At 36.5% G+C, this 16,864-nt stretch overlaps 1 protein-coding gene across 10 annotated transcripts in view; it reads right to left on the bottom strand.

Moving 5' to 3' along the window:
• Positions 1-16,864, bottom strand: part of FRMD6 (FERM domain containing 6) — a 366,574-nt gene that overhangs the window by 38,599 nt on the left and 311,111 nt on the right. For 8 of the 10 annotated variants that reach the window (XM_063596208.1, XM_055097578.2, XM_003831718.4 and 5 more), the window contains one exon: positions 2,581-2,825. In XM_063596208.1, the coding sequence (XP_063452278.1) occupies positions 2,581-2,679 (99 nt within the window). In that variant the 5' untranslated portion in view covers positions 2,680-2,825. The remainder of the gene's footprint in view (positions 1-2,580; positions 2,826-16,864) is intronic. The other 2 variants (XM_055097580.2, XM_055097577.2) reach the window with 1 other exon arrangement.

Below are 16,864 nucleotides of genomic sequence, written 5' to 3'. Positions count from 1 at the left end.
TCCACAACCTGCTTGTGTGTGTACACACACACATACACACACATTGCACCACGTAAAAAGACAAATGAAAGTGAGAGAAGTTTCTTAAGTGCTTATGCTATATGTCCTAGATTATGTATATTTTTAAAAATTATTGGATATCTTTTATATAACTGTATAAAAAGTAAAACAAAATATTCACATATGTAAGTAGGATTCAATTATAACTTATATTGCTAGTGCCCCCACTGAAAAAAGAGATACATTGTCGATTTTTATTCAGTTTAAAAAACCAAATGCTGTCAAAATACTAGCCCACCACTTCACACATCCAAAAACAATTTCAGTCACCCTGAGCAGCAATGTAGCTAATCATTGGAAATTCTGCCCAAAAGATGACAAAGTTCATCCAATAGGCAGGCCTGTTGGATCCTCAGACAATCCCTAGAAGCAAAAATGAGGATACAGCAGTAAATTAAGAAATGGGGTTGATTGTCAGAATAAAGCCAAAATGACTATAGCAATAAGCAGAAACTTTTCTTAGCTAAACTTTTTAATGAAGTTATTTAAATGTCATATATATTTCAGCATAATCTTTAGAAATATTCTTTTATATAGCAATTGGATTAAAAATATAGTAACATAGCCAGGCGCAATGGCTCACGCCTGTAATCCTAGCACTTTGGGAGGCTGAGGCAGACAGATCACTTGAGGTCAGGAGTTCGAGACCAGCCTGGCCAACATGGTGAAACCCCATCTCTACTAAAATTACAAAAATTAGCCAGGTGTGGTGGCAGGCACCTGTAGTCCCAGCTACTCGGGAGGCTGAGGCAGGAGAATCGCTTGAACCTGGAAGGCAGAGACTGCAGTGAGCCAAGATTGTACCACTGCACTGCAGCCTGGACAGCAGAGAAAGACTCTGTCTCAAAAAAAAAAAAAAATCAAAATCAAAATAAATAAATAAAAATATAGTAACATATAGGAAACTAATTCAAGTCATGCACTAAGGCAATTTTTTCCTCTAATTCCATCAGAATACAATCTATGAAAGAAACAGTATGAAAGTTGATAACACAGAGAGGGGTTGAAAAATGTTAGGCATGACACTGATTACCATAAAATTGTTTGGCAGTCTCTACCAAGGCTAAACATAGTGTAACCTATGATTCACAATTACTCTTCAGTATAAACCAAGAAATATTTCTACATGTGCATACACATAACATGTTCATAACAGTTTTACAATAGCCCAAAACTTAAAACAACTCAATATCTATCCATCAACAGTAGATGAATAGATTCGGTGTATTCGTACAATGGAATATCACACAACAATGTAAAAGAAAGAATTACTGTCACATGGATTCACATGAATAAATTTCACAGGACAAATGTTGAGTAAAAGAAGCCAGAAGAGAATATATCACATAACTTCAGCTTCATGAAGTTAAGAAACAAGCAAAACTTTGGTGACAAGAGATCAGAATAGTTTTTACCCTTTAGGTGAAGGATATTGACTAGGAGGGGTCACAAAGGATCTTTCTAGGGTGCTGGAAATGTTTTATATCTCAAACAGTGATGGTTACATGGATGTATACAATTGTAAACATTCATTGAGCTGCACACATAAGGTTTCTATACTTTGCAGTATGTAAATTATAACTCAATTTTTTTAAATTTAAAAAAATCACATTCCTCAATGTTCACGTTATCTAAGCAAGTTGACTATGACTCACAAACCATAAGCAACAGCTTAGTGCTCAAATGTTCAGCCTACGCACCTAGTCCTGGAAATTGGCTAGATTTTGGCTACTCTTAAGATAAAATCAAGATGCATATTAAAAAGCTATCTAAGGCTGGGCACGGTGGCTCACGCCTGTAATCCCAGCACTATGGGAGGCCGAGGCGCATCACCTGAGGTCAGGAGTTCGAGACCAGCCTGGCCAATATGGTGAAACCCTGTCGCTGCTAAAATATAAAAAATTACCCGGGCGTGGTGGTGCGTGCCAGTAATCCCAGCTACTCGGCAGGCTGAGGCAGGAGAATCGCTTGAACCCAGGAGGCGGAGGTTGCAGTGAGCTGAGATCATGCCACTACACTCCAGCCTGGGTGACAGAGTGAGACTCTGTCTCAAAAAGCAAAAAAACAAAAACAAAAAAAACTATCTAGGTTGGTGCAAAAGTAATTGTAGTCTTTGATATTACTTTCAATGGTGAAAGCCACAATTACTTTTGCACCAACCTAATAGCGATGATTACAATTTCATGTGTGTGGGTGACAACTCTAAGCATTTAAGACATAAATTCATATACTTCAATAAAAGTTATATTTCGATCAAAAGTTTAAAAATAGCAAATGTTTGTTTTTCAATATAGTAACCACAGTCCTCTAATTCTAACCTAGGTGAGAGAATGTCGAAGGCAGCTGCACACAAGCCACAAAGCTAAGTTAATGTATGTATGGACTATTTGACAACTCAATTCTGCCACATGATTACTGCCCTAATTCTGTAAACATTTCACCCTTAATCAAGTCATAAGTTGAATGTGGCCACTGGTGAAAACACAATATTTAGACATTTCTAAAACTGGATCTACTCACATTTATGATGATGTTCAGAGATTCATCATTGGGAAGGAAAATGCACACACTGCGGCGGTCTTGCATGACTCTGTTGTTATGAAAATTCAATTTGTTCATTGTGTTTTGGGCACTCTGGTGGTCAGGGCTGGGCTCTGGGTCCTTGGCAATTCCTCAGGTTCCCAGCACTCCAAAGCCAAGCTCGCGTCCTCATCACACGCCCTGCAGGAGAAGCATCATGGTGTTCGACTACGTGGGTTTCATAGCTGTGAAAAAGCCAAAGGGGAGACTCCTGAAGAAAGGCGGTGAAGACTGTGAAGAGCGGGTCAAGAAGATGAGCACAGCACCACTACTATTGTGGGCACAGGGACAGCATATCTCCAGCCAGCACCACCTTATTTAATACATGGGAACTCACTGAAATTCATTCTGTATTTTGCCCACAAAGTTTTAAAGCTTTCATCCACAGTCAGGAATTAAACTTATAACCAATGAGAGCCTCACACATTCAAGGATGTACTAAGTACTACAGGCCTCACAGAAACAGAGATCCTGTCTTGGAGGAGTTTTCAGTCCCACATGGGAGATAAAGGGTTTTGAACACGAAATGACAAAAACAACAGCAATAAGAAAATTCTCGTTCTTTTTCGTAACTATCAAACTCAAATAAATGTCTTGGCTCTTACATTACATTCATTCTTCAACCATTGTGGTCTGGCTTACACTTCCTTCACTTCACCAACATGGCTCTGCCAAAGGAAGCCCGTGATCTCTAGGCCATCACTTTAATTGATCTCTCTACGACATTTATCCTGGTTATTAAGCCCTCCTTACAACATTCTTCTTAGTTTTTATAGCTCTGTCTCTCCTGCTTCTTTAACCTAATAATGCATACTTGGTTTTTCCATTACAAGACTGTATATATCAAACCATGTTTGTATAGAAAAAATGGATTTTGGATGCCTCATATCTAATTAGTTCTATTAAACATATTAACTGTATTGTTTAACTTATCAGGTTTTTGACATAGAGAATTTTGTTTGCAAGTAATAGAAATTTTATCTCCAATTTTCAATAATTACACCCATTATTTCTGTTTTATGTCTCATTGCATTAATGAGATCTTGCAGAATAATTTTAAAACAGTAGTGGGTATTTTCTACTTTTAATGGGTGTGTCTAGTATTTCATATATTGTTGCTAATAGAACACTATTCAACCAAGACAAGTCAAGACTAGTTGTCTGTCAAACCATTAGTATTCATATTATTCCTTTCCAGCTACATTTGTAGGATGTAAAAGACTATTTCCAGGAATATGGAACTGTTTTACTAGGTGGAGAGTATATATAACCATACAATTTTCACAGAAAATACATTAATACTCACATAAATCAAAGCATAAATGAAATAGAATCTTGGCCAATTTGCTTAAGGTTAAATGTATAACTCTTATCAGCAGGAGGGGAAAGAATATATTCTTAGATACTTGGCACATTTAGAAAATATAATCTAGTATTCTTCTTAAAGAATAAATAAAACATCATTTACAAGGGAATTACTTGAAACTAAAACAAATGGTAATCATATATATGGTACTTCATTATTAGGAAGGTGGCTAAAAGCCCATTTAGAAGTATTCTGCTTTTCTTAAAGAATAATAATCATCTCATGTTAGGTTATAGCCAGAACATCACCTCACGGGGTCATCGGAGGCCTGTGCTATCGTTCTCACTAGGATGGATGGTTAACCCATGTGTTCTAGGACCACAAACTATGCCCCAAGCTACTCATCCATCTTGAAAAAAAAACCACGCATGCTTTTCCTTCAACAATTCCAAAGCATCAGTTGGAGGACCAGGGTTGGCTGCATCAGAATCACCTGGGTGTTTGTAATGAACACAGAATCCTGAGCAGGTATTCTGGCATTTCTATTCATACAGAATCTCCAGGGTCAGAGCTAGGTATTTCTGATGTGTAGCAACAGATGGAAACCACCACTTTAGTTAGCAGAAGGAAGGGACTGAGCAGAGGGTTGAATACAATACATTGGAAAAATATCTTAAAGATAGAGAATTGGGAAAAAGTAATATATGTGAATATCACATCATCTTTATAATAGAAAAAAAAAGGTCCTCAACATTGTCAAAGGTATGAATTCCTAAAACAGGTCAAATTTGTGTGCTCAAAACATTTTCCTGAAAAATGTTACTAGGTGGTACAGGGATAAATAGGTTTGCAAAGTACTGTACCCTATATATGTCCTCTCTTAGAAATCAGAAAGTGTTAAAGGCTCTGAGAAGTGCTGCAGGCAACTTCTTATATTTAATGCAGTATATCTCAAACTTACGTGAGCACACAATACTTTTTTCCCCCAAGGCATATCTATTAAGGTCCTGTAGAAAAATATTCTTAGGCATACCATTTAGAGATACAATTCTAAAATGATTTTATCAAATATTATATTTCATGACAAAATTTTCCCCTATATATTGATATATTCCAACACTTAGTCTTCCTTTTTGCAATATAAATCTTTTCAAGAAGAAATTATAAGCTTTGATTAAATGCATCTTAAATTCAAACCCTTAAGTAATATTCATCCCAGTGTAATTCTTATTTAAATCTATACTTCAAATTGAATTAGTCCTATAATTTTTCACTTCTAATTAAACCAATTAAAGCAGGGTATGTCTACTGACCTACTTTTCAGAATTTAAAAAATAAACTAGAAAAAAATATCTTCTGAGCTGTGGGATGTTTCCAGAGCTTCATTAAAATAACTTGAAATTTTCATTTGGGTACAATTTTTGCTTATTTTATGGCTCAAATATGCAGCACAAAAGATGACTGGAAGAGGATTATTGAAGCAAATTTAATAAAAGCAGAGTCGATATGAAGCAGCACTGCTTCACTGCTGCTTTTTCTGCTTTGAGGATGGCAAACTAGAAAAGCCCTTAAAGAAAGAGTTTAAGTTTTTACTTTACCCAAGACAGCATTAAAGCTGATTAAAAGGCTCCACTGAAATGGCAAAATAGCCATATCTCTAATATGCGCCAGTATAAAACTTAATCTTAAATTGGGCAGTCCTGGGGAAAAGAATTAGATTAAATTTATACCAATTTGAATTCTAGAAGTCAGCCTCACAACAGCCATTGGCTACTTATTTTGTGTCCTAAACTGAATCTCAACTCAGTCCCAGGAGGACACATTTCTTACTACAGGGCAACCCTTTCCTGCCCAATGATCTTAGGATCTATTATCTTCGAAGGGTAGACCATGTGGTAGTAACATATTTTCCAGGGAACAAAAAAAAAATCAGTTTTAATAGTGACCAAACCCCACCCAGCCTCTTTATTTATTAATATCCAACTTATAAAAACAATATGTTAAGCTATACAATTCCCCCACTGGAACTTTAAGTGAACATTATTATAAGCTCCTTATTTCCTGATAAGTCCCAATGGTTACAAAATTACTCCATTTCTTTTAAGAATCAGGAAGCCACCACCCATGGGCATTCAATACTGATTGTCATTTTTAACAAATTGTGGGAAATAAGCTTTAAAACTGGGTCACTACCCCTAAAAGTATGCAGTTTTGTTATAATGTATCAATACTGATTTGTTAGTTGTGACAAATATACCATAATCATGTAAGATGTTAGCAACAGGGGAAACTGGGTGCCGCTGTGGTATACAGAAACTCTCTATACCACCTTTGCAACTGTTTTCTGAAGCTAAAACTAAGGTAAGTATTTTTTTTAATTTTAAAATTAAAAGTAGGTCACCAGAAGTTTCCTACCCACATAATATAGTCTCATTTTGAATGTAGGCAAAGGAGGATTTTCAATTCTAGGACTGTCTCTAAAAAAGTAAAAAGCTGGTAATTTGTTAAGATTACTGTAAGCGAAGCATGACTAAGTAGGCATGTATCAACAGTCAATATGGTATCTTCATCACCTAACAAAAACAAGGCAAAAATTTATCTTGGAAAACTGGATTGTAGAGGATCCTATCTTCTAATTTAATCATCACACATTTATATAGCTCATGTTACACACACAGTACGGTAATATTTATTTGCTGAAAAGCAGAATACAAAAGCATTAGATACTCCCCCTCCACCTATGAGTTCACCATCTAGTTAAGGACATATCACACTGCCAAGAAGCTTAAAACGATAATATTGTCCCGATTTCTAAGAGCACACATACTCTGATGGGCAACTCTCATGCCAACCTCAAAGGAAGATATAATGGATAAGAGTATTAAGTACACAAATACTGTGCTATGAATACTGTAGCTAAGATCATTCTGGAATAAACTGTATCATCTTTAATGTATAGTATCCTATCCCAAAAGTGATATCAAAATGTCTTTAGTAAAATGAGTTCTGTTTTTGTTCATTCTTTCATTCAACACCTACTGTCTGCCAAATGTTGCTGTATGTGCTGAGTACACTAACAGCACTAACAAAAATACCCTGCTCTAATAGAAACAGACAATAAGCACATGATATAGATGGTGATATGCACTATGAAGAAAAATAAGCCCAGAGTACTTGATAGAGTTGATGGAGATATGGTTGTGGTTTGGATGCTATTTCATATAGGGTAATCAAGGGAAGCATCTCTAATGAGTCAATATCTAAGGAAACATCTAAATGAAGAAAGAGATGTAATTTCCTTCCATCTGTCCATCCATCCATCTATCCCAGGCAAGAGTTTTCCTTGCCAAGACTCACTTACTGTTCAGAAAAGGCAAAATAATAGTGCTAATGATAGCTAGCATTTACTACAAACTTACCATGTTCCAGGCACTGTTAGGTACTTATGGTATGTTAAGGAAACCTGCAAACTCACTCTCATGCTTCCCATTCAGAGGTGGGATCTATTTCCCCTCTCCCTGGATCTGGTCTGGCTCTGTGACTAACTCATGCTCAGTAAGAAGTTTTTCCTTGTGTGGATAATCTACTTGTGCAATACTCCTTGTAAGTACTCCTCAGTTGTCTGTCTCCTCTACTCAGCTCTTCTCAGAGGAGGGTCACTTCACTAGCTACATATTTTGCTTAATCTCCAATGACAGGCACATAGTATATGCTCATTAAATGTTAGCTGTTTGGCTTCCTATACATGAAGATTCTACTGAAGGGTTTTTTAAACTTGCCACTACTGACATTTTGGGCCAAATATTCTTTTTGGTGGGGGGCTGTCCTGTACATTGTAGGATGTTCAGTAGCAGCCCTGGCCTCTACTCACTAGCTGCCAGGAGCCCCTCTCCCATCAGTTGTAACAATCCCAAATGCCCTCAGACATTCCAGAATGTTCTCTGGGGGCAAAATTACCCATGGTTGAGAACTAGCGCTCCACAGGTTTCCATATAGAGACACTATGGGCTACTTTTTACCATCCAGCTGTTTTTTATTTAATAATACAATTCTTACTAAATACATATTTTCCAGCTAAAGATTAGCAACTGAGTGCTAAACTCAGAAATCTGGCTTGAACTTTAAAGACAATTTTCAACCTCTTGAATGTGTGTGGCCTCTGGCTTTGGAATAGCTTTGAAGTTTAACTTCTTAAAACTTAAATATTTAGTGCAGTATACAGCCAAACTTCTCACATAAATACACTTCCACAATCCCCACCTGCTTGTTCCTGAAGAGTCCTTTATTTTGATAACAGTACCTGAAAATATAAAATCTGACCTGGAAACAACTGACACCTAATTTTTAATTTGCTTGCATACTCTGTACTATGAGGGTTTTGTTTTTAAGGGTCATTTATTTATTTAAAAACAAAACAAAACATTTAGGAGCCACAGATTTACTTTTCTCACTTAAGGTGAGAGGTAAACTGAACACTCTGTTTCATGGCCTGTTTTACAGTTACCATTTTACCTATAAAGAAAGTAGTTGACATCTATCAACCATCTGGAGCCAAATACTCTGGAAAGAACATCAGATTCTTTGTTGCCGTCTCTTTCCTACCTTCCAACCATTGCTCTGGTGGATAAATGAGGCACTGTGGAAAGGCTAAGATCACCTTTGATATGGCTTAACCTCATGTTTAGAGACAATACAAACAGATTACTGATTAAGAAGATAGATTTAAGGGTTAAATAACCCTTTCTCAAATCAGTCAAATCTGGATCTTAATCTGGATTCCACAACACCTGCTGTGTGACCTTCGGTAAGTTACCTGATCTCTAAATCTGATTCTTCATCTGTAACATCTGTAGTATTGGCCACCTAAGATTATTGGAAGGGTTAAATGAGATAATGGATATAAGTATTAGCTATCAGGTTATTTGGGTGGGAAAGATTGTTCATTAAAATAAGAGTCAAAGCCAGGCACAGTGACGCACATCTGTAATCCCAGCACCTTGAGAGGCTGAGGCAGGAAAATTTCTTGAGGTTAGGAGTTGGAGACAAGTCTGGGAAACACAGCGAGACCCCATTTCTACTAAAAAAGTTTTAAAAAAAAATAGCTGAGCATGGTGGCACATGCCTGTAGTCCTAGCTACTCAGGAGGCTGAGGCAGGAGGATCACTTGAGCCCAGGAGATGGGCTCAAGTCATTGCTGCAGTGAGCAATGACTGTGCCACAGCACTCCAGCCTGAGCAACAGAGCAAGGCTCTGTCTCAAAAACAAAAAGAATAAAAACTAGTCATGAGTTGCCAGGTCATGAGAAGGAATATCTACAACTGATTAATAAAAATACACTCATACAGAGATCTAGGCCTCAGAGCCAGATGTAGCAAATGAGCTAAACTTTAAGAAGTCTACTTTTGGGTAGGGAAGTTAAGCGTATTGTTGGTTGTAAATGGAAAAGTGGCATTATATTAAGTGGTTACTCCTTCGAAATTTTATGTACTGAAAGACAGTGCATATGGGTGTATGGGTTGAAATGTGTGCTGGCTGACGAAAGAATGGAAGGTAGAGGACATCTGTTTTAGTCTGCCTGGCACCATCTTTCCAGTGGGGCTATTGATCACAGTGTGTTGTCCCCACCCTGGCTGATGGGGGTGATGTAGGAGAGGGATGTAACTCAGAGCTGGCCAAACAGGGTTCATTCTCCAACCACAGTGCTTGGTCTAAATGCTGAACATGTAACCCAAGCAAAACCAGAATTCCTCCATGAAATGTGTGATATAAACGCTGGGAAGGAGAGAGCTGCTCTTCTTTTTGTATTGCTCTTTGTGAAAATAATATGAGCCTGGAGTTGCTGGCAATCATCTTTGATGCCACAAGGTAAGAAATCTCCTGAGAAGGACATCATCACAGAGGAAAGAGAAGCTCAGAAAGAATCCTGATTGCATCATTTGAACTGCTGCATCTAGCTATCTGAAGCCAGAAACCATCCATAGAAATTCTCATATAGTGAGCCAGCAAGTTATCTCAAGCTAATTATGTTAATTCTGCCACTTGCAACAGAGTAAGTCCTCTCTAATACAGATAATCCAAACAAGAAGCTGACTGACTGCTTGATACATTCATTCATTAATTCACTGTTTCCTATCTCTGGCTATACCAACATTGATATTTACTTTACTTAAAAAAAAAAAAAAAACTGCTCTAAGTTTTAAAGTTTCTCTCCAATCCAAGAACAGGAGAATAGTCACTATTCACCGTAAGCAGAGAAGACCAAGAAGATGGGGGATAAAATCTGAGTAGCTGAAAAATTTAGGTGGTTGGGTTAAAATAATAGTAAATTATTATTTCACCCAATAATCCCACTTACAGGGAATATATAAGTAGAAAATAATTCAAAATAAATCACTAACACAGTAAATAATTTATGGAAATAATGCAAAATTCATTTAAGGCAAACAAAGCATATTGGGCAATTAATAACAGTAATTTTCAGCAACAAAGGAATATCTCATCTTGCATACTAATGTGTGGGTGAATAGTCCTCTTATTAAAGACCACAATGTGTTTTACAGAATCACGCTGAATATGCTTTTATTGTATTGTACATTTGTAACAAATTAGAGTAGCTGTAAAAAAATGCTTTTACTGCAAACAAAATAACTGGAAAGCATGGTTGATATGTAATTTGAAAATTGATCAGTAAACAGTGTAATCATAGCAATTTTAGTAAAAAACAGCTTTAATTTGAAGCATATTTTATAAATTTGGTAAGGGGAAAACCATTAGGCTAATTACCAAATGCAAGATAAGAAACTGTAATCTGACTGTAACATTATTATACTATACAATTGTAAGTGCCTGTGTATGTCACTTGAAATGCAGGCTAGTTGTTGAATCAACAGAAAGGCTAAGTTTTGAAAGAGGAAATACTGTATGGCAGTAGGCAGTATAACAGGCTGTTAAGAGCTTGGACTCTGGAGCCAAACAGCTTGGGTATGAACCCAAGCTCGGATACTTCCCACCTGGGTACCCTTAGGCAAGTCTCTGTACTTCTTTGAATCAATTTTGCTCACCTTTGAATTGAGATTCATGTGAAGTTTATTAAATGGGTTACTCATATGTGAAGCACTTTGAATAGAGCTTGATATACAGTATGTGTTACTGTATTTACTAGCAAGAAACATAACTGGCTTCATATCATGGAAAGCAAGTGGAAGCACTGTTGTTTGGAAACATGTAGTGGTCACTATCTATGCTATTTTATCATATCTTGAAATCTAAATAAATGGTGTTTTTCTCCTGTTGGCAGCTAACAGATTATTTAACTTCTGTATTTAACCAATGAGGTTAACCTCGGGGTTAGGAACAAAAAAAGAACCTTCCAATTAAAGTGGACTTGCATTGGTGCCAAGTAATGCTCATCATACTCTAATGAAAAACATTATGTGGCTAGTACTCAGCTATAGAAAAGGGAGAATATAAAAAGACCAGCAAAGAACTTTCTATTGCAATAAAGAGAAAAATTAGTGAAATCGAATCATAAGCTGTGGTTAGCATTATAAATCACTGCAACCAATTTGGCTTTTTTTGTAGTAAGAGTCATAGAGATGTTCATACCTTTTCACCCAATAATCCCACTTGCAGCGAATGGATAAGAAATAATTCAAACAAAGCATTCAACATTTCTGAACAAAAGTACTCACTAAAGTGTTATTTATCAAAGTAAAAAATGAGAAAAATCTAAACAGGGAAAAGACAGGAACAGATTAGTAAATCATAGTATATAAAAAATAACATCAATAATAATAAACGTTTATTGAGCACATCATCCCCTAAATCACAAATACCCACTATAGCCAAAAATTACCCTTTCACTATATAATTTTAGAATAGGACTAGCAGGAATAAAGAAAGCTGCTAAATCAAAGAGGAAAAAAAAGCAAGAAAAAGATCATAAGTATTCTGTTAGTCAATGAATAAGCATAAACCAACTGGTATTTGAGAACTCTAGCACTTGTTAAAGTGTAGTTCATACATATTTGTCTCTCAACACCATTTCTAAATTTTAGCCCTTAGACAGTTTATACTCTTTCAAGAGTCAAAATTAATAGAGTAGAAACAATAGGAAGTAATGCAACTACATCTTAAATTAAATGCTAAACTGTGCAGTAAAATGAAGGCTGTGGGATTTGAGAAAAGGCTGAGAACTGGGAGGAGCATGGCATTCAGGAAAGATTCCATGAAGGGAGGTTAACGGCATGTATGTTCTGGGGAGAAGAAAGAATTGCAAGGGTGGGAAGTAATACAGATAAGGGCCCTAGTGGAGAGGCCTGGGCCTGTGCTGCTGCCCCATGCAAACTCAGACTGAACAGATGAGAAGCCTGGTTACAGAGCCTTCTCCTGAAATATAAGGCTTTTCTTCAGTACCCTGAGAGGCTTCCAACAAGACTCGCTTGGATGGCACACAGCATCGTACACCACGGACTGTTTTTCAAAGTTTTGTTCTTTGTTAACTCAACCAATGAATCGCCTTCTCTAGCTTTAACCGAGGTTTTGCACCCTGTGCTGTTTGGACTCAACCCTTCCCCCTTCTTTTTTGGCATTATTTTCTGCTACCACCATACTCACGCTATTTATTTGATTACAGAGGGAAAGCAAAGGCTAATGATAATAGGTACTTGGGAAAATGAAATTATCACTTGTCTTACATTAGAGATTAAAAACATATTTCTCCAAAGCACAGGTCTGGTACATCCTTCCTAAACTGAACAGTAATAAGCATAATTCTGTTAATCAACTATTACAATGAAGCCCATAAAAGAAGTGATGGGGATCTTCAAATATCTCAAAAAGCCTGATAGAAATGGCATATTTTCCCACAATAATATCTCAAGGGAAATTAAAAGATCTTTCACTTAAGTAATGTTAGTATTATTTTCAGGCACTTATTTTGATAGCACACTTAGCTTTACATGCCAAAGCAAAAAAAAAAAAAAAAAGAAAACAAATGATTTAATTTGTTTTGACAGACAATCTTTCCAAACATTAAGCCTAAGGAAGGTGGGGGAAACAACAAATGAAAGTGATCCTCAATGACTGAAAGGTTGGGAAAATTATTTGCTCTCTCTGTATTATTTGTTCTCTCTATATATATGCTACATATGCATTACATATATGCATAATATATATTATATATAATATGCATCATACATATATAGTATGCATAATATATTATATATAATATGCATCATACATATATAGTATGCATAATATATATTATATATAATATGCATCATACATATATAGTATGCATTATATATAGCAAATATATACATCTATACACATGTGTGTATATTTTTATATAATCTTAGTAAGAAAAAAAAATCCTTCCTTTTGTCTAGCCTTTTTAACAGCTTTCTTCTCTACTATACAACCTCACTGTGTTCTCACCTAAATTTTTAAATGTTCTCTGTCTTGTCTCATTCCTTAAAGCCATCCCCCACAATGCTGCCAGGGTGACCTCTTAAATTGCATATCTGATCATACATATCCCACCATTGCTCACATTCTTTAACAGTTTCAGCACATCCACAGGACAACACCTAACACTAAAGCACAGTAATCCTTCACCATCGGGTCCCATTCCTCCTCAGTGTGAGTATTTTCCAATTCATGTTCTGAATTACTGCAGTTCTTTTCCTCACAGATCCCTGAACAAGTCTTGCTTTCATACTTCTATGCTTTTGACCATGCTGTTCCCTCTGCCTAGAATATTATCCCTTGCATATTATCCCACCCACCCACCCACTCCAAAAGAACATAATGAAATCACAAAATATCTTCATTCTCCCTGGAAACTCAAGATGCTGGTCTGTGAAGCATGCCTCCACGTTCCTAGGCAACTCAGCAGTTTTTCTCCTGCTCCCCATGGAGGACTGGAGTCTCCTCAAGGGTAGGCTGTCAGCATCCTTATGTCACTAATGCCCAGGGTAGTACTGGCTCTGTATAGGTATCCAGTAGGACTTGTTAAATACACTATTTAGACTTACCAGAAATGTGAATGAATCCCTAGCAATTAAGTTAAAAATTATGTTCCTTTACGACACACTTTTCCCCCACAATGGGAGTCAGCGTTGGTCAGAGCTTCTTGAATATTTTCTGCATATTATAGAGGAAATGTGTACATTTCTTCTTGTCTCCAAATTTAGTGGACATAATGTGAGAATACGATCCTCCAACACTGTCCACAAAATAGTTTCTGCAAAAGTCTCCATGTGTGTCAGGTTAAGCCAACTTATGTGAAAGCAAACACATAAGGAGACACACTGTTTGGAACGCACTAAGTTGCAAGTACCAAAAATATCCAACTCAAATCTGGACTCTGAAGCCAAACTGCCTGGGTCTGACTCTTAGCCAGCTATTTATTAATACTAACTGTATGACCTTTGACAAAGTCTGTTCACCTCTCTATCTCAGCTTCCGTATCTGTAAAATGGAAATTATAACAGTACATACTTTATAGGGTATTATAAGGCATATGGTAAGCACTAGATAAGTGTTAACTATTAGTAAACAACAGGACTAGTTAAATAAGCGAAATTTATAAATAGAGTAACTTGGAGCCTAAAGTGAAATGGGTGGCCCCACAGGTGGTTTGATGTGGTGGCTCACATTGTCATACACACAACCTAGTTTCTCCTGGCACCCTGAAATCAGCTCCATCTTAAGGCTGGCATCTCTCAGAGTGGCCAAATCAACCAGAATGTGGAAGGAAACAAGAATACTGAATCTCTACCTGACTGGAGAGTTCACAAGTCCTTCAGCACTGAACAGGGGCAGGGAATAGTTGAACTAGCCTAAGCCACCTAGGGCCCACATCTAGATCTGGCGGTGTGTTAACTTCCCCTGAAGTACACGGACATCAAAACCAAAATTTAGGTACCTATGGGAAGCTGGGGGATAAGAGAAGATGTTAGATAGGCAACCAACAAGAACAAAGGCAATGATAAAATTCATGAATTTTAAACCACAGAAACTATTTTCACAGCCATCTGTATTCAAAAGTCATATCAGGTTTAGCAACCAGGCACAAAAATTCCTTTCAACCAAGATGAATTTCTAGCATGACATCGCCAACAAAAAGTGCTGTTCTCAGGGAAAATCCTCCAACTTAGAAGCATCTGCTTCTAATTTCCACAATGAAATCTTTGATTCCCTCATTCATGGGACTTGCACTCAATTCCCTCTGACACAGGAACTGCAGTTTTCTAGATAATGACTTTGCTGTGAAATTCTCATTATCTAGTAGCAATATATGAATCTTAACATTAACTTTACTTATTTTCCCCAGAAATACTTCTTCCCAAAGAGAGCATAATGCCCCTAACAAAGATTGAACTAAATATTTGAGAAGTTGCTAGCTTTCTGGTAACATTGCAAAAGGATTTTCTATGTCATTACATGGCTCCTAACAACAAGGAAATGTACAAGCTAGAAACGCAAAGGCCCACTGACAACAGACTAAATAAAATATGGTACATTAAAACAATTAAGCAGTGAAAAATCATGAACTACAGCTACACATTAACAAGTGCGAATCTCAAAAAACAACATTAAGGAAAAAAGCAAGTAACAGAAGAATACATATGACAGATTACAAACAGAAAGTTCTTATGTTCACATGTCAGGTTCAAAAAGAAAAAAAGTTCAAAAATAAGCAAAACTAATGAATGATTCATTTAGGGATACATATATATGTGTGATAAAACTAAAGAAAGGCAAAGGTATGATTAACTGCAAAATTGTAATGTGGGGGAGGCTGGAGGTAGGATGACATATTCAGAAAGCAGCAGAGAACTTCAAAGGTTCTAGAGAAATTTTTTTCATAACTTGGTAGTGAATACAATGGTGTTCTTTCATCACTATTATTGTTTAAAATGTACAGACATTACAAACACTCTTCTATGTGTATATTTCACAATTCTGTAAAGCACATCAGAAGTATTGAGGTTGAAAATGCTGTGAATAATCACATGCTGATAATTAAACTTTAAAAAGATACATAAGGCAGGACAAGTATGAAATGCTGCTATAACTGCCTGCTACATTTCACAAAAGATGAATCCATTACGGATCCTACGCAGAGTTTAACTACCATGTAACCACCATGTACCACATACTTAAAAAATGTTATTTCACTTACTACACAGTTTGTTTCCAGGGATCTGAAACTAAGAAAAGCCTTAGAGCTCCTAGTATTGTTAATGAATTCTTGTAATTTTTATAATTTAGTGACAGGTATAAAATAATTTCTGAGTTTCTATCTATTCCTAACTGGAAACAAATGTAACAAAGTGCAATCAAATGAAAAATTTATCACTGTATCAGATTTTAGAGATGACTTCATCCAACCTTTTAAGTTTACAGGTTAAGAAACTGGCACTTTGAGAGAATGTGCTGGCCAAGATGAGAGTCAGCTGTAGGACCCTGGTGTGCTTTTCCTTAATGGGATTTTTCTTCCTAAATTATATTCCAAAACTCCCATGGGTAAAAAACAATTTAGCTTAATCTAGTATCTTTTCAGAAAGTTCATATTTTATATTTTTAAACAGAAAGTTAAGAAACGTGCTAAAATAATTTACTAAATTAAACATACCCAAATGCTAATAAAACCTGCCTTTTACCTTGATACCTTTCATTATATGTGAAAAATTTTATGAAGCCAGAGAAGGCCTTTGGAGATTCTAGATTTAATTTTTACCCTACATAAATTATGGGGTAAGATTATGTTGTTACCTAGACACACTCAAAGCAGCAGCATTTGCTGTGGGGACACCCACAGAGACACACACACACATTGTACATGTGCAGAATGATGCAAAGTGAGGCTCCAAGGCCAGGTACTCTTTAAAGTAAAGAAGATCAAAAGCA

Source organism: Pan paniscus, chromosome 15 (assembly GCF_029289425.2).
Source record: "Pan paniscus chromosome 15, NHGRI_mPanPan1-v2.0_pri, whole genome shotgun sequence".
Taxonomy (NCBI): domain Eukaryota; kingdom Metazoa; phylum Chordata; class Mammalia; order Primates; family Hominidae; genus Pan; species Pan paniscus.
Note: the sequence above shows the minus strand (reverse complement) of the source record. Positions and strands in the feature narration are given on the sequence as shown.